Source organism: Ailuropoda melanoleuca, chromosome 11 (genome assembly GCF_002007445.2).
Source record: "Ailuropoda melanoleuca isolate Jingjing chromosome 11, ASM200744v2, whole genome shotgun sequence".
NCBI classification, from domain to species: domain Eukaryota; kingdom Metazoa; phylum Chordata; class Mammalia; order Carnivora; family Ursidae; genus Ailuropoda; species Ailuropoda melanoleuca.
The window spans coordinates 39,658,655-39,677,780 of record NC_048228.1 but is presented as its reverse complement, the minus strand read 5'-3'; the positions used below and the strand labels follow the sequence as shown (position 1 = coordinate 39,677,780).

The 19,126-nt window shown below is 41.3% G+C and overlaps 1 protein-coding gene across 10 annotated transcripts in view; it reads right to left on the bottom strand.

The window, feature by feature from the left end:
* The window catches only part of FAM13A (family with sequence similarity 13 member A), a 339,281-nt gene that overhangs the window by 35,727 nt on the left and 284,428 nt on the right, over nucleotides 1–19,126 (bottom strand). For all 10 annotated transcript variants that reach the window (XM_034671515.1, XM_034671514.1, XM_034671512.1 and 7 more), the window contains 2 exons: nucleotides 10,160–10,236; nucleotides 9,725–9,767 (listed from right to left, as the gene is read on the bottom strand). In XM_034671515.1, coding sequence (XP_034527406.1) covers nucleotides 9,725–9,767; nucleotides 10,160–10,236 — 120 coding nt within the window. The remainder of the gene's footprint in view (nucleotides 1–9,724; nucleotides 9,768–10,159; nucleotides 10,237–19,126) is intronic.

Here is a 19,126-nt window from a genome sequence, read left to right as displayed (position 1 = left end):
AGGAGGGAAAGGAGTTTGTGTTTCCTTAAAGGAGTAGGGCTCTACAGACTGAAAACAGCAAAAATCCTGCCACTGCTGTTGCTAAGGCTGGAGAAGCAACATGGTGTCTCCTGCATGCAGACTTCTTTGCTCCTTAGGTAAACAGTCCTGCAAGGCCAGGAGCAGAGGCTGTGAACATGAACGCTCTCCTGCTGGCCCCGGCAGAAGCTTAGATCAATTCAGCGGGCGAGCTGCACATTCCCAGATTTCCTGTGGTTGTTTTCGCCCCAAGTGTGGGGAGGACAGACTATTTATGGAGGAGCTCTGGGTATTAAAGCATTGTTGCGCAAATTCAAACAGCACAGAGGTTTGGCGGCTCATCTGGGCTAGCAGTAAGGAATACGGACTCTGGAAATGAGCCAAAATCACACAGACAGCAGGACTTTTTTTTTTTTTTTTGGTAGTAAAAAGCCAAGAACTGGAAAGGCAGCAATGCATCATTTATATCTTACAAATACCCAACTGTCACTTGTTTTCCTATTATTCATCTTCTCTGAATATTAAAAACTCAGCTACACTTGGTTTTGCTTGTTGGGGGCACCCACACCCAGGCTGGGATATCTGGGGGATGAGAAAACCCTCTCCCAAAGGCTGCTATTTCAGCTAAGTGATTTTATGTTAACAAGATTCGCATTGAAATTCATTCTTTTTTTCCTTGCTCTTTTGGCATCTTGTAAACCCAACCACTGTTACTTTCCCTTCTCTCCTAAGATTATAAACACAAGTGTTTAATCACAAATATTCTTCTCAAGTAGCACAGATCTGTACAAAAGATTTTCTTGGAGAATAACTGGAAATTTATTTTAGCAGATATAATAAAAGAAAAAAACCCCAAACATCTGGAAATCATAAATGATTCCATTAATGCATGAGAAATGTTCTCCTGCTTAAAATAAGCACTATTAAGACTTCCAGCTATTTTTAATAGCTATTCAACCCACTTTGATATCGCCAGGGAATAGACGGGGCTTTTACTATTGTATTTCCACAAAATGATGCCCAAGGACCGCTATTTTCTTCACCACATTGGGAATAAAATGAAATATCATCAGTTAGTTCACAATGAGCTACTAAAGTCAGATGTAAACGCCAGGTAAATCTGGGGCTCTCTGACACTTTCAAAATGCTGCTTGTCTATTGGGGAAAAAACCAGATTATGCATTTATGCCATAAAAGTTATTTGTTCCTTGAACTGAATCCTAAGTGGACCAGGGCTGAATGACCAAGTCTGGCCCTCCGCTCATTGAGAGCTACAGGGTCAGTCACCAGCCGTGTGTGTGTGCGTGTGTGCACGTGTATATGTGTGTGTGTGTGCGTGTAAGAATCTGCATACAGCAAATAAACATTTTCTCAATAAAGATTTTTAACACTTGTTCCACTTAGAGACATACAAAAAGGAAGAATATAAGAAACGTGATTCCACATTGTAAGCACGGCATCCGGTCCACGAGGAGCCCGTGCCGGCCCCTGGTGCTGTACTACACTGGGACGGACGTGGCTTCTGCTGATAAGCAGGGCCGGGTGCCTGATATTTACTGTGCCTGGTGCTCTGGCTGAGCCGCTTCACTTCTCTGAACCTCCATTTCTTAATCTGTGAAATGGCATGAACAATTCCAATCTAGCAAGGTTCCTTTGATGATCTGGGAAAAGGTCTGAAAGGCCATTAGCATAGTGCCTGGAGCATAAGATACACACAGATGAGGCCATCAGTCTTTCCTCATTTCAAGGCACCATGGGAAGAAGAGAAAAACACTACCACACCTCAGAATGCCAGAGAGAGGTGCTGGAGATGAGCCGTGTTCAACAGCAATTCAAGGCAAACTGTGCTACCTTGAAGAGGGGGGTTCTAGATGCATGATGAACAAACAGAGGAAAGAGCCACTCGGGGTCCCGTCATGAGTCAGCAACAGCAATTTTGTTTTGGGGGCAGTGTGAGTGAGAGGGGTTGAGAAAGAGGAACAGGTGCAGAGGCAGGCACCCTGGGGGTTCGCCGGTCACAGCAGGGGAGGACAAGACAGAGGGAAAGGAGGTATTGAGGGTGTCGGGTGAGCGGACGCCAGATTGAGAAAGGCCGTGTATGCTCAGCTAAATTTGGACTTTAGCCTGTAGTTGACAATGTAAAGCCATGGAAGGATTTTAGAAACAGAGTAACAATGGTGAAATGTGTTTCCCAGGCTGAGGTCTTGCGGATGGGAATGAATGCTGGTGGGAAGACCTGCAGGCCTAAGCACTGGGTTCTGTAGGCAGCCTGTGTCCCTTCCCAACGCCAGATACTGGCTTTGCTTCCTGCCATGTCTGCGTCCCCTCAGGGCACTCAGAGTCCTGCAGCGCTTGACATGACACATGTAAAATGCTGAAACACACACACCCACACAAATGTAAAAATGCATACTTTTCACGATTGCTCAATCTGTATTAGCACCTATTTCAAAGGAAATTGAGCTTACTTTTTTTTCCTGCATCTGAATTAGTATCCATTTTAAAGAAAACTAAAATTAGAAAATTAATTTTTTTTTCTTTCCAAAATGCACAAATTTCTTCATTCCTTCGACGGCAGGGTTTGGCACATCCCCTCCGTGCTGGGCTAGTGAGCCATGAAGCTCCCTACACTGAGAGCGCTGACATTTTGTGGAAGAGGCTCAAGAGTGCTCAGTGGGGCTCTGAGGACAGTTGATCTGGGTGCAATACAACAATGGACCACCTTGTGAATTAGGGAGCTGCCCTTCACAGTGTTCAGATGAAGTCTGGGAGTCAGGCATGTGGGAGAGGCAGAATTACCGCCCTGGGTAGGAGGCTGGAATGGACAACCCTTAAGATCCTATTATTCTAACGAAGAGAACAGTTCAAGACTTTATTAGTTTTTTCAATAATAATATATATCACACGATATATACTTAAAATGGCCATTGTGTGCTAGAGATACAAAGATAATATTTACTCATTTACTCAACTAATAATTTTTGTGTACCTACTACCTGCTAGACAGTTTTCTAAACACTGGGGATACTTCAGAGGACAAAATTAAGTTTGTCCTAATGAATCTTACAGGAAGTAACAGTAAACAAAGAAAAAAATGTCAGGTAGTGACACGGACTATGGAGAAAAATAAAGCAGGGTAAGAGAGATGATGGAGGTAGGGGCCACGGTCTGCTATTTTCTATTTGGTGGTCAGGAAAGGCCTTTCTTACAGGGTGACATATAAGCAGAGATATGAAAGAAATGCGGGAGTGAGCCTATGGGAAGAGCATTCCAGAAAGAAGGAAAGCAAATGCAAAGGCCCTGAGGCACGGTCATTGTGTTTAAGGTAAGGAACAGCAAGGAGATCACTGCATCTGGAGTCACCATGTAAGGGTGTTTAGAATGTGCCACATATAACAGGGGATCACTCACACTACAGACCTGTGTTACACAAGCTTCTGGACTTTCTGGCTGATTTCCTACACAGCAGGGGCAGGGTCTCTCCTACATAAACCATACCAGCTTGCAGAGCATGGACACGCTTGGCACAGCGCTAGCCAGCACAGCCACGCGCTTGGCTCTTTCCTGCTATGACCAGTCCCTGAGGTCGCTCTTCACCCGCCTGCTGCTCCTGGAGGCCTGCTTCCCAGTTTCTGGCCTCATCTGTCTCACCAGAACCTGTCTCGGCTGCGGTGCCTGGGGATGCAGAGCGGGCTGCTGGTGTGGGCCCAGGGCTTATGTGCATATGGGAGCTGGGGCTGCCGCTCCGTGGCCACCCACGGGGAAGCAGATCGGGCTCTGCAGCAACACGCCAGCATCAAAACCACTCATCCTTCAACTACTCGTCAGCCTGGGCTGGGTGAGGCACCTCTCCAGATTGTTCCACACTCTCTCCCATGCTCATCCTGGGCACTGCACTGGTCTACTCGCTTGTCCGCTGCCTCTCCCAGATCATTCACGTTCAAACGTCAAGGACATTCTCAAGTACCAAAATATTTTTGGTTTCAACTTTTGTTGTTTACCTGTCTTATGTCTTCAGTTCAACCACAGAGTAAATGAATTACAGCAGTCCCCCTTATCTGGGGGGATGCATTCCAAGACTCCCAGTAGATGCCTGAAACTGGGGATAGTGCTGAGCCCTACAGACACTCTGCCTTTTCCTATACATACACAACTATGATAAAGTTTAATCGATAAATTAGGCACAGGATTAATAGTAACTAATAAATAGAACAATTATAACATACTCTAATAGAGGTTATGTGAATGTGGTCTCTCAAAACATCTTTACTCACCTTTCTTCTTCTTGTGATGATGTGAGATGATAAAATGCTTATGTGGTGAGATGAAGTGAGGGGAATGACATAGACATTGTGATGCAGTGTTGGACTACCATTGACCTTCGGATGATACGTCAGAAGGACAATAATCTGCTCCTAGACCAGGGCTAAATATGGGTAACTGAGACCAGAGAAAGTGAAACCACAGATAATGGGGGACTACCGCAATTTCACAATTTTCAACTCAGAGATCCTTGTGCTACGAGGTCACACATGAAACCCACGTCAAAAATGTTGTAGCATATGAAAACACATTACATATTCATGGCTCATAGGAGAGACAATATGGTAGGGCAGATAGGGGATGGGTTTTAAAGTCAGAGATCTGAGCTTCAATACCAGCTGCTCAGCTGCAAGATCTTCAATGAAAACCTTGTAAGACTTCATAGAGTTGTTATGAAGATTAAATGAAAAACATGTATCAAAATGGCTAGCCCATAGTAGCTGGGAAAAAAATGCTATTTCCAATTATTTATTACCTCCCTTTCACATTCATTCATCTGCAAGTGTTTAGTGAACACATACAGTGTCCTAGGCATTGGGATTACAGGAATTAACAAGGTATGGAATTCAGTGCGGAAGAAAGACATTGAACGTATAAGTGCCTATGTCACACATGTTATAACAGAAAAAAACAGGCTGCTAGGGAGCAAATACTCAGAGAGCTCACCTTGCCTGTGGCCTCGGGTAACAGTCCATATTCAGGAACCATTAAGGAACCATTGACTATTAGTCTATTCACCTGATCTTTGTCAAGACGTGCCCCTGTCTAACTGGACCTGGCTTTTTCAGTCCTCAGACTTCACTGATCTTGCTCCTACCCTGACTTCAAATAGTTGGTGAATTTTTGTTCATCCCTTCTCCCTCCCTGCGACAGGATATAAATAAGTAGCCTAAGAGCTTCCCAGAGCCAGGAGTGATGCTATCAGAGAGTGCACTGTGTAATGCAGTTTGCACAGGAAGGAACCACACAGCGGCAACACAAGAACCAGATGGAACCATAAACATTTACTGTTTGGCCTGACAATAAAGGAAAATGGACATAACACAGTTCCAAAATTCATGTGAATTGCAAAGCTTCAGTAGCCTTTAGAGACTGGATGAAATGGGAAGTGAATCTAAATAAACAGAGCTTTTAAATTATTCTGGTTTTAACATTAAAACCAGTAACAAAATCCTAACGCTTCCGTGGAGTACAGTGAAGTTGAAATAACACAGTGATTCATTTCATAAATACTTGTTGACAGGATATTTCAGAATTTAGCTCAAACCTGCTCAGGGCAAATAAAAGCCTACACTTAAGAAGTTTGATAATATTAATGCTCAGTCTTGATTGGAAAGCCTTGTCTTCTTTCTCTCTCTCCCTTCTTTTTACTTTTGTTTTAATGCTAGATAAAAAAGGGAAATGGCCTTTTGTTTATTATGAATGTCTTATTTGTTATAAAGGTATGCTTCTAAGCTCTTCTAAGCAGTAGGCTTAGAAAGCATAAAGAATGTAAAAATTTTGCGAAAGAATTTAACACTTCATTAACCTTGTACTTCTGACATAAAATGACCTCTCCCAGATAAGGTAATACCCTTCTATGCACTCAATAATTCTTAAAGGTTTTGCTTTCTTGATAAACAGATTAATATAAGGTTACAGTTTTAATATTCTGGATTTCATACAGAAGCATGAAATATTTCCACAACAAAAAATAACTTATCAGAAGGAATCAAACTGAAGGATAAGTGTTAAGCTCTATTGTAAACAGGACGTTGACAATCTGTATTTTCAGTGATATCTTTTGGAATCTAGAAGTTGCTAGTTTTAGGGATGACCTTTCTTCTGGGTACTGCCAGACGTTCACTGAGTTTAAAAAGAAACAAAAGGACAAAGACTCTGGACTCCAACATATTCAAGGAATAGTACCCTAGGCTCTTCCTTACATTAGCTCATTTCATAGAGCCCAAAAGGGATATTTTATTAAGATGCCAACCTTTCGAAAACCTACCCATAGAAATCATACTTTAATTTTTGGCATTTCGAATGGACTGTTAACTTTTTTTTTTTACTGACCATCTGAGGTCTCGAGCAGATTCTTTTTGTGGGTAAGATTAGTTGATTAAAAAAATTAAAAAGACGTACAACGAAGGGGACCCATGTTCACTTTTCAGCACATGCATTCACACGGAAACAAATTTAGGGCTGCAAAATGCTTACTTTAAAAATAAAGTCACAGTTGTGCCTGCATTTGCGTTTGAACCGCAGATTCTAAGGATAGCCTCTCTCTGCTTATGTGTCCCTCTGAGGAGCATCTCTGAGACTGGGTTTAATGTCCCACGTTCTCATGGAAATGCTAGTCAAAACAGGAAAGACCATGCTTCCTCAATGGCTGGCATCTGTTGTCTTAATCTTACATGAATCAAAGAACTTATAAGGAAAATTTTATTTTTTTTATTTTTTAAGATTTTATTTATTTATTTGACAGAGAGAGAGAGAGAGAGAGAAACAGCAAAAGAGGGAACACAAGCAGGGGGAGTGGGAGAGGGCGAAGGAGACTCCCAGCTGAGCAGGGAGCCTGATGCGGGACTCGATCCCAGGACCCTGGGATCATGACCTGAGCTGAGGGCAGACGCTTAACGAGTGAGCCACCTAGGTGCCCCATAAGGAAAATTTTAAAGGACGGTATTAGTGAGGACCAACTGTCTACATGAAAAATGAAACTGGAAACCTTATCGGAGCCATCCACAGTGGGCACATAAACGCTGGCTTCTCAACCTGATGGTACAGGAGACGTGACATAAAACACTGCTTAGGCAGAATTCTAGGAGGGGTAACCAAAGTCTAGACTTATTTTTCATCTCTGAAATTCAGGAATTATTGTGATATTACCAGAACACCAGATTAACTGTTTAGGTTGTTGAGTAAGCTCTAGAAAGTGCTACACACATTAAACAGTACAATGATACCACACTATAAAGAAGGGAAAAGGCTTTAAAAAGGGAAAATAGATCTTTTCATGGTCCGTCACTAATAATTAAATATATATATATATCCTTCAGTGAAAGAAGCACATGCCTTCCCGAGTAGAAGTATCATCCCAATCTTGTGGAGTGATGCCTTGTTTTTCTCCTTTGGGGCAGTTGTAAAAGAAAGGTGACACGGAGAGCTTAGGCTGCCTGTTAACTCACTGCTTAATTTTATCTCCTAGCTGAATGTATGATGATGACCATGATTATTAATAGCGAATGCTTAAGGGGTGCCAGAGGTGGGGTGGGTGCTGACTGGCACTTGCACATGGCTGATACATGTAAGAATAGGACCTGGCACATGGACGCAGGATTTGAGATTTTTTCCCCGTGATTCATCCACTGCCATGGGAGCTGTCCACAAACATACCAAGGCAAGCTGAGTTCAGCACGGATTTAGGNTGTAAAAGAAAGGTGACACGGAGAGCTTAGGCTGCCTGTTAACTCACTGCTTAATTTTATCTCCTAGCTGAACGTATGATGATGACCATGATTATTAATAGCAAATGCTTAAGGGGCCAGAGGTGGGGTGGGTGCTGACTGGCACTTGCACATGGCTGATACATGTAAGAATAGGACCTGGCACATGGACGCAGGATTTGAGATTTTTTTCCCCATGATTCATCCACTGCCATGGGAGCTGTCCACAAACATACCAAGGCAAGCTGAGTTCAGCACGGATTTAGGTTGGGTGCCACCTGGAATTTATGAGTTAATGTTATGAAGTCCACCCACAAAGGTTGCTCTATACCCTTTTATCGCGTAAAGGAGAACAGACATAAAAGGGAGGAACTGACAAGACCTCTCTAGGAGGCTGGCAAAGCAATCTTCTTTAAAGTCACGTTCAATGGCATGATGAGGAAGGGCTTGCTGTGAGCAGAGGAAAAAAGCAGACAGAGGATGAAACAAGAAGGAAAATAAAGAGACGCTATCATGGGGAACCTGTGCTTTGGAAAAAAGGTACCTGGTGTCAGGGGAAAATGTCCGCTGGTTGCCTGGGTCCCAAAGAAGGAAGCTTAAAGGAAGGGGGGGAAAAGAGATGGAAGAAGAGGCTTCGCAGCTGCAAAGTCAGAAAGAGGAAGCATTCCCCTCCCATTACCTGGCTGCGCTGAGGAAGCAGACATGACAAGAACTGAAGAGAGGGAACAGGAGGAGTCCACAGCACTGGCAGGGATTAGCAGGGAGGTGGTGGCTCATTTCTACCAATTTCATGCCAAATGGTTACATGAGTGTGTGTTTTTCTAAGAAGGGGGTCCACAGCTTTTAGATCCTAACCTCCTAGATTGTAGAATTCCAAGGTGGGTAGGGACTGCAGCTGTTCCTGACTCGTAGTTCCCAGCACAGTACACGTACGTGGCGGGACTTAACAGATGCTACGGAGTGACCCCGTCGGGAAATCAGGACAATGTCCAACGAAGATTAGGAATCACTGGAAAGTTTTCTTCTTCTTCTTCTTCTTTTTTTTTTTTAAGATTTTATTTATTTGAGAGAGAGAGAGAGATCACCAGCAGAGGGGAGGGACAGAGGGAGAAGCAGGCACCCCGCTGAGCACGGAGCCTGATACGGGGCTCAATCCCACGACCTGAGCCGAAGATAGTTGCTTAACTGACTGAGCCACCCAGGAGCCCGAGAGTTCTGATATAATTAATATTTTAAGGGTCAGAATTCAAGAACAGGCTGAAAAAAAGCTTTAAATCTTGCCCAAGGGAAAAACTGATAAAAATATTGAAAGTGGAGCTGGAAGCATTTGGGAGTAGATTACATACACATAGGTGAGTGCAAAATGGGGTTGAGCACGCTGAATGGAAGCCAGAGTTGGGAGCAAGGGAAATCACGTGGGTCAGCATGGTGATGCCCTCAGAGAATGAGGAAGACAGGAAATAACTGGAACTTTAAGATATAGACAATGTAAGGGAATTAGATATTTTTTCTCCATGGTTTACTTAAAATGAGACAAAATTCAGAAAACAAACTGCATTTAACAACTCACACTGAGTTTGGCTTAATGTGAACATTAATGAGATAAATCTAAGTGACAGATCCACTAAATTCATTACCTATTTATTTCCATCACTTAAAAATGCATAAGAACATGGAAAATCAAACCAGTGGCTTTGGCTTTTTGTTTTGTTTTATGGAAAATCTAAGGGGAAATCTCCATGTTACTGAAGTTTCTCTTTGCAAGCAAAATAAAAGAATTTAAAAGCAAAAGAATATGATTTCTCAAGGAATCTTTGTTTCAGTATTTGCCTTTCTGACGAAGCACAGTCCTGTCAATCTCATTATCCCTTACTGACAGGCTAAGGATGCTTCACGTGTGTTCTCAGGAATGTATGGATAGCCCCGTTACAATCACAATTTTGTTAGCTACTCACCTCAAAATGCTGGGTATGTCTGCCATCTTTTCCATTTTCTTTGCTATAAAAAACAGCAGCAACAACAAAATATAAAATGTCAGTTTTAGAACAATGCTTTTCATCCAGTGAAATTATGATTTCATTTATTTTAAAAGTAGGTTGAGTGGCTCTAAATTAAATTCTCGTGAAATTCAAAAACAAAACAGAACAAAAAATCAAAAAAAAACAAAACTAGAAACACAACCATGAATAGGGTTATTTGTCTTTAATAGCACCACAGCAGATTTTCTATTCTAAGCATGTTCCTTGCTACAAAATACTACTGGAAAACATACAGACCTTTAATTCTATTCTTTCTAGTTCTTGTAATGCACATTGTATTAAGTTAAAAAAAAAAAAAGCAAGCTATTCATGATCTTAGTAAGCAAGGTGAGGAAAAAATGCTAAAATTACCTTTCATCGGATATCAGTTCAACATCATCAGGTCCAGCCCTCTCATGAGATGGTGTGGAACTGAGGCTTTCCATATTCTGCAACAAAACAAATCGTGGTTGCCCAGTAGGAATGGTGAGAAATATGTTAACAGCAGGTCCTTCTTTATTTAAAATAGAAAAATCAGATAATACACAGATACAAATTCTAGTCCTCATATTTTTATCTTTAATAAAACTAGTAAAATTATGGAAATTTAGTATATGCTGCTTGCATAAAATTGGATACTGAATTTTATCATCCCTTTAGTGAGGATATCTGACACCATCACAGAAATGATCATTTTATCCTATAACATCCTTGTTAGGAATCATCCATATCTTACAGCTTAACATAGCAAAACCCAGACTGTCAGAACATTATGGTAAAATCAGAACTAGAACCAAGGAATCTGACTTTGAATCTTACCAGAAACCAACGGAACATTCATTGCTCATTTAACATATTTTCAGGATAAATTGCCAATATCATGTGGGATAACAAATAGCTTGTACCCAAACTGTAAACTATCCATGAATAGAAATGGTGTTAACTTAAGAACCTTTCTTTCTGTGATATTTAATATTAGTCTTTATACTAGTTAAGATGGAAAAAACTTACTCTGAACAGCATGTATTTCAGGCTGACCAAGAGGGCTTAATACTTATCAGGAGGCATACCTGTAATGTTTTTGTGACATGGCCAATGTTTTCTAAATATAATTCAGGTGACTGAGCACATCGTAAGTAAGCCATCCCCATGAAGAAAGATTACAAAAAAGCAAACAAGAGCACATTTATATTCAGTAAACTGAAAAAAAAAAAAAAAAGCTGCCGTAGAGATCTGAACCTGAATGTCACTGAACTCAAAGATTCCTATTTGCCTTAAAAGGACATCAAGCACAATCCACCTATTCTATGTCATCAGAATAACATGTACCGAAGCAACATGTGTTCATTCACGTATGTGTAACCTCCCATCGTGAAAAACCCTTTACAAAGGAAATCTGATTAAGGTTCACAATAATCCCACGAAATTGACATATATAGAAATCCTCACAAAACAAACATAATTAGAGTGGAAAACTAATCTTTGGCTTGGTAGGTGAATGAATTGTTTTCCATTTACGTTGGCTTGGCCAACTTATCTGGAATTCTGAAAGTATAAAACCCTGGGCTGCATCAAACAATAGAGACAAAGGAAGACACAGCATAACCTAATAGAATGGTGACTCTGGAGTCAGAATGCTTGGGTTTGAATACTAGCTCTATCATTTACCAACTGTATGACCCTACGTGACCTTCAATGCCCACATCTGGAAAATGGAGATGACAATATTAACACATTAACATAGGTGACCTTGAAGATTAAAGGAAATAATGCACGTAAAGAATGTGAATAATACCTGGTACATTTAAAAGATATTAGCTATTGTTGTTGATGTTGTTATTATTATTTCTAAAATGATGAAATCCACCTCCCCCCAAATATTTTACTACTATTTCTCCAGTTAAGGTGATACTCCAGGTACTGGAAAGAGTGGTTGTGTCTGCCATTACTAAACATCAATTTACATGCTTAGATAATCTACACAGTTCATTTTAGAATGAACCTGAGAAATAAAAACCATGACAACATTCAATTATATATACATTTTTATAACTCTAAAGTTTGAGTTAGAAGAGGCCTCTCTAAAACGGCACTCCTTAAACCAAAGCATAATTGCTCTTATTACCTGAGTGTGATCTTCCTGATAAAGGGGGTTGTATCTGTGACAAAGAATCTTTGTTCTCATTGGTAATCTTCAATAGATTATTGAAATCTTTAGTGTAAGACCTAGTCCAATAGCATTAGGTTTTCTAAAGCTCTGAAACCTGAATTCCTAGGGAAAGCACAATCCTCTACCCTCAGATCATTTTAAAACAGTGTCAATGAAATGTTTTAAATTATATGCAAATGACTGTTTCAGAATAAATAAAAATCTTCACATTAAGGCTAGGAAATATTCAGAAAGAGAGAAGAGAAAGTAAACCATAGTCATATTATATAAATTTACATATTTCAATAAGATTTTTTTCCCCTATACAAAAAGAACCAAGATACAATTGCTTATAGGTTTTGAGAATTATAGAAAAAAGACAGCTATGTTATACAATGGAAAACTTTGCAAAAAGCAGTTGTAAAATGTGAGAAAGTCTGGCTGATCTCAAGGGTTAAAACTAGTAAGCAGTAACTTGGACTCCCTCCCCCACCCGCTTTTAAAAAAATGTTTGACTCCTATGTTTAAGAACTCCCCAAGGATCTGTTTTTTTACGGATGTAATCGACAAAGGGTGACTTTCAATATTGTTCCATATTCGTCTCTAAGGCTTTATAATAATTCCAACTTTCATGTTGTCCACACATTGGAGAATGTTGAATATTCATGAGCTGCTTTCACTAAGGCAGCAGGCAAGCACACAGTGTCCCTTTGCTAAGGCGGTTGCCCCTATACCTTTTGGACACAGGAACATGTGAAGAATGTGCTACAACTGGCAACCTATCTCAATTTTTTTCAGAATGGAACAAACAAGGGTAGTAAAGCTCTCTGAATACAGTAACAGAAGTACCTTCTTCCACGGGTGCAAAACAAGTGATAAATTCTAACTTCCATTCTTTGCCTAAGTTTTAGGGAGAGAAGATTAAGATAAAGAAAAAGATCAGCAATTCCCCTCAATTCACTGAGATGGGAGAAGGAGAAAATGGAATGCACAGGCCAAAAGAAGAGCTTGAACATAGAGNCGAACGTAGAGGCTTCCACTGTATAGGAAATATGCTACCAGACTCTCAAATGTTCTGCGGCTGTAATAGTACTTGTCTTAGGGGAAAATACAGACTCGATGCCCAAAGGTTTTGAACTGTTTTACGTCCCAAACACTTCTCTAGGTGTGGTAAAAGAGTAGTTCATTAATGTTTGCATTTATGAAAGCCTGAAGTAATAAAAATCTTATAAAAATGTGTTATTGCATTAATTTTTACTTTAATTGGTCTTCTAAACTTAGGATCTTTTAAATAGGTAATTTTAAGAAATAGCAAAGTACAGATTATGACTTTAAGAGTAATACAATGAGGGGCGCCTGCGTGGCTCAGTCAGTTAAACATCTGACTTTGGCTCAGATCATGATCCCGGGGTTCTGGGNGCAACTGATTTTGGCTCAGATCATGATCCCGGGGTTCTGGGATTGAGCCCCTTGTCGGGCTCCCTGCTCTTTGGGGAGCCTGCTTCTCCCTCTCTCCCCTGCTCGTGCTCTATCTCTTGCTATCTCTCTCTCTTTCAAAGAAATAAAATCTTTGAGAAAAAAAAAAAAAGAATAATGAAACTACTTCTTGAATTGCATGAAAAAAAAGCAGATGAAGCTTAGTTTATAATCCATAAAATTCTGCTTCATTTAAGTCTTACCAGTGACTTTCAAAACACACGGATGTGCTATGATAGAATTTCTTTGGACAGTTTTTGGGTGTCAGAAGGAACTTAATTTTAAGAACCACCCTCCTCAATTATAAAAATAACCTCAAATCCAAAAAGAGCAAAATCCTTGAAAAACTTAGCTTTAGACTGGAATTTATTTTCAATTCTTCCCCTTGGCCCCCCTCACTGTTGTGGCATTGAAAGCTGGGCTCAAAACCTGTTTGACCACTGAAGCACTTGAAAACACTTGGAGTAAAAACAAATTTGTCTTCTAAAACTGTAAAATGCTGACAAACCCTTTATAGAGGACACTGGAAAAAAAAAATGTTTTCCCTCCATATACAAACAGCTCAGTCTGAAGGCTGCCGAGAACAATGCTAGTCAAAACAGGTTCATTATTCTAACCTTGAGCTCTAAGAGAAGGAGAATATCTGATATATTCTCATTAACAAAGGTTCAATGCACATTTGAGTTTCTTTTTGTACCCTTTCGTACATTTTATGTTTCACTCCTTAAAACAACTGTATAACTTAATTCATATTTATTTATTTATTTATTTTTTCTAAAGATTTCATTTATTTATTTGACAGAGAGAGACAGCCAGCGAGAGAGGGAACACAAGCAGGGGGAGTGGGAGAGGAAGAAGCAGGCTCCCAGCGGAGGAGCCTGATGTGGGGCTCGATCCCAGAACGCCGGGATCACGCCCTGAGCCGAAGGCAGACGCTTACCGACCGCCACCCAGGCGCCCCAACTTAATTCATATTTAAATAGAACTACTGATATGATACAAGGATGCTGATAGCAGGGCTTGCTAGCTATCCACTCCAGTACACGCCACCTTCCTTCCACAGAAATGAAGTAGCCACATGCCCAGCAACAATGCAGTCCCCAGTCTCTCCGGCAATGAGATATGGCCATGTGACTAACTCCCCTCCAACAGGAGGCGCAATGCAGTGCGTGTGGCTTCTAGGCCTGGCCAATAAACTATGCCAGCAGACACATTCCTCAACGCTCCTGCTCTCCCTCTGCGAGCTGGACAGGAGATGCAAACCACCATAGTTCACTGGAAGCTACTTGAAGACGACAGAGAGGAACTTGGCCTGGGTCCCTGAAAAGCTGCACAGAGCAAGTCCTCTACTCCTCTCCCTGGCCCTCAACTCCTACTTTAGGTTGTTATGGGAGAAGGAACATTTATTGTGTTCAAGACATTGTGTTTTGGGTCTTCTTGTTACACAAGTTACCCTAAAAAATACAGCAACCATTCATGCACTCCTTTTTTTCAACACATTTTTTTGATGAGCGCTGAACTCTGCTGGGTATTGGGGTACGAGGGTGAAAGGTGAACCAGACAGACACTGGTCCTTGTCATCATGACTTCTGCATTTTGGTTACTGCTCCAACTGTAGTTTGCTACACTGTTAATATTATCTTTATTTCTAAGGTAGGTTCTTTCTGAATGATAATGGTAAACATTAATTGGCAAAACATAACATTCAAAGTGGCCAGCACATTCTTTCCCTATTCAATAGTAAGCAAAGGAAAGAAATTCTAGATGTATGTATAAATGTGGTGAGCTTAAAAAGTTAGAAGAGTATTTATTTTTCTTAGATGAAGGGTAGGTTGTGGTTAGAAAGTAGGGACAGACCTTTGGCCTAAGGTGAAGGAGGGTGGGGCAAACCATTCAAGTTTCTGATGGAACAGTTTTTAGATCAAAGGGAGTTACAATCTAACCCCTTCACCCACCCTCTAGGCTCCATCCCCTATCCATTACTCAAGAACACTGATCCTGCAATGGATCCCCTTCTCTTGCACATCATTCCCTCCCTCTTTTGGTCTATCTTATACAAATACTCTACCATATCACTGTCTTTTTTAAAAAAAAATTTATTTATTTGAGAGACAGAACATGAATGGGGGGGTGGGGAGCAGAGGGAGAGGGAGAAGCAGACTCCTGCTGAGCAGGGAGCCTTACACCGGGCTCGATCCCAGGAACTGAGATCATGACCTGAGCTAAAGGCAGATGCTTAACCACTGAGCTACCCAGGCACCCCCAGGTCACTGTCTTTTAAAATGGCACTGGAAGAGATAATGCTAAGTGAAGTAAGTCAAGCAGAGAAAGACAATTATCATATGGTTTCACTCATCTATGGAACATAAGAAGTAGGAAGATCGGTAGGAGAAGAAAGGGATAAAGAAAGGGGGGGTAATCAGAAGGGGGAATGAAGCATGAGAGACTATGGACTCTGGGAAACAAACTGAGGGCTTCAGAGGGGAGGGGCTGGGGGAATGGGATAGACCGGTGATGGGTAGTGAGGAGGGCACGTATTGCATGGTGCACTGGGTGTTATACGCAACTAATGAATCATGGAACTTTACATTCAAAAACCAGGGATGTACTGTATGGTGACTAACATAATAAAAAAATTATTATTAAAAAAATAAATAAAACTCCTCTCTTGATCTTGCATTGTCTCCAGCTGCTGCTTCATTTTTCTTCACCCCTGAAGGGCCAAACCTGTTCAAAGACTTTCTGTACCTGTAGTACCCCATTCATTTCCTCTGATTCTTTCTTGAACCCATCTAACTAGATGTTTTCCCCTCCCTTCCCCCCAAATCTACCATCAAGGTAGAGGTGGGTGAGCTTTATACATGTGAAATTACTATTCACTCACTGTTCCAATTTTTTTCTTCTGATTTGCTCTTAACTAAAATCTCATAAGGCTCTTGCCCCCATTTTGCACTGAAAATGGCTAGTTGCTTCTCNGCTATATACATGTGAAATTACTATTCACTCACTGTTCCAATTTTTGTCTTCTGATTTGCTCTTAACTAAAATCTTAATCTTTTTTGCTTATACCTTCCCACCTGCCTACCCACTAAATGTGGTATGTCCCAACACACTATCATTGGATCCCTTCTTTTTGCTTATTCACTAGATGTCAGCTCAGACCATCCCAAGGCTTTACATGCCAACTGGTGCCAAAGACTTGCAAACCTATTTCATCTCTCTTATGAACTCCAGATTCACATCTCTAAGTGCCTACTTGATTCTTTACTAATAAACATCTTAAGCTCAACATAACCAAATGGAACTTTTGACTTTTCCCCTGAATCTGCCCCTCCAGTTTTCTCCATCCTGCCAGCTAGCTATTCCAAAGGTCTCAGAGTCATCCTACACCCCTTCTATCTTCACATACACATCCAATCTATTAGAAAATTCTCTTGTTTCTAACTTAAAATACATTCATAGTCTGACCCGACCACCTCTATGGCTATCATCCTGGCCTAAATCGATATCATCCCTTGCTTAGATTATGTGAATTATTTTGCTTTAGTGTTTGCTCATACCTTACCATCTCTGGGCTCTTCTCCCCTCTCCAGTTGCTAGAGTGAGTCTTTCAAAAGGTACATCAGAAAATGATTTTCTTCTCTTTGATCCTCTAATGGCTCCTCATCTCACTCAAGGTAAATCCCAAAGACCTAAAAATGGCTACAAAGGCTTAAGTGATCAGTACCTTTGCCACATCTCTGACCTCATCTCTTAACATCCTCCTTAACTCTGCTCCAAGCACAGCAGCCTCTTGCCTATCCTTAGCGGGCTACGCCTGCTGTCCCGTCTGGCTAGACAGCTTCTCCCTGAAGTTCCTGATGGCTCACTCCCTCACCTCTTTCAGGTCCCTGCCCAGATCTTCAGTGAGGCCTGACCCGAGTATCCTCTGTACAACATCAGTCCTACACCTCCCGCCACTTTGTCTCCTCTGCCCACTTCATTTCTCTCCACAGCATGGATCACCATCTATTTTCTTGTTTCTTACTTGATCCTATATAGAATGTAAACTTCATGATGACTGAGAGTGTGTCCGTTTTGATAACCATTGTGTCTTTAGTTCCTAAAAGAGGGTTGTCATGTAGTTAGTGGTATAATTGAAAGAATGAATCATTTTAAATCAGTGGCTCACAATGTTGGGTTTTTTTACATTATATGGATACCAGCCAGTCACTGTCATGCAGTTTGTGGCAGCAGTTCGTGCTGAGTTGTAGTGCACTGAAAACAAAGGCCGAGAAGTGCTGCATTAGCTAGAAGACTGTTTTGCAGAGGTAAGGCAGCGTGGGGTTGGGAGTGGGTGCAGGTGTGCAGGCATGCTGGGTGGCTGTTTTGATGTTCCAGGGCAGTTATAACAAGGGCCTCCGTGATGCAATGACAATACAAAGGGACAAGGGGAATCTTCATAACATTTTAAAAGAAGAGTCAACTAAATTTGACAACTGATTGAAAAGCTGGAGGAGGGACTGGGGGCAAGTCCAGGAAATGACTTAGAAAAGGGCTGAGAAGATGACGCTGTGATAAGATCAGATGGCTCTCCTGGTGAAAACGAGATCAACAAAGGACAATGAGTTGGGTTTTAGCAAGCTTACTTACTCACTTTCTCTTTCTCTCTCTTTCTCTTTCTTTCTTTCTTTCTTTCTTTCTTTCTTTCTTTCTTTCTTTCTTTCTCTCTCTCTCTCTCTCTTTCTTTCTTTCTTTCTCTCTTTCTTTTCTTTTCTTTTTTTTTCTTTCAGTGGGGAGGGGCAGAGGGAGAGAGAGAAAACCTCCAGCAGACTACCCACTGAAAACAGAATCAGACACAGGGCTTGATCTCACGACCCCAAGATCATAACTTTAGTTAAAACCGAGAGTCAGACGCTTCACCAACTGAGCCACCCAGGCACCCCCAACACATTGACTTTCTAAGGTGAACTGGGGAGAGCTTCATTCAAATGTTGACTTGTGAGTCATTTATAGAGAGGTGATGTCTGACACCACGCAAGTGGAAAAGCTCTCAAGTAATGTGCTGATGCAACGAGAAATGAGACAAAACTTGGGGAACATCTCCATCCATGTATGCTTTTTGGAAGATGAGCCAATGAAAGAGATGACACGGAAGAAAGTCATAGTGATAAAAGGACACGGAGAGGTCAGCATCACAGAGGCTGAGGGAGACAGTTCTGAGAAAAAGGGACGAAGTATCAAGCCCCACGAGGACTTGAGGAGTCAAGGACCAAGCAGACATCAGACTACAGGTGTCTTCAAATTGAGGCCATTTCCAACTCCATGTCCAAACAGTGACATGGAGAAAGCAGTTTCCACAAAGAAGTGAGCAACCCCGGGCTACTGGGGTTGATGAGTAAGTGCAGACTGTTCAGAATGTCTGACGGCAAGTGAAGGAAACAGGCTGGACATCAGAACAGAGGGGGCAGAAAGGGACTTATGCATGAACTGTGTTCAGTCTTCTCTATTCTTTAGCATACGAGTTGCTTTTAAATCTCACAAAAAAACACAATGAGGTATTAATATTCCCACTTTATGGATGAAGTAACTGAGGATACAAAATATGCCTACTTACCATAGATATTAAGTGATAAGGTTGACACGGAAACTGAGGTCTGACTGCAAGAGCTATGCTCTTAAGCCTTGAACCCTGCCTGTGATTTCAGAGGGTGTACAAGACATTAAATAGATAT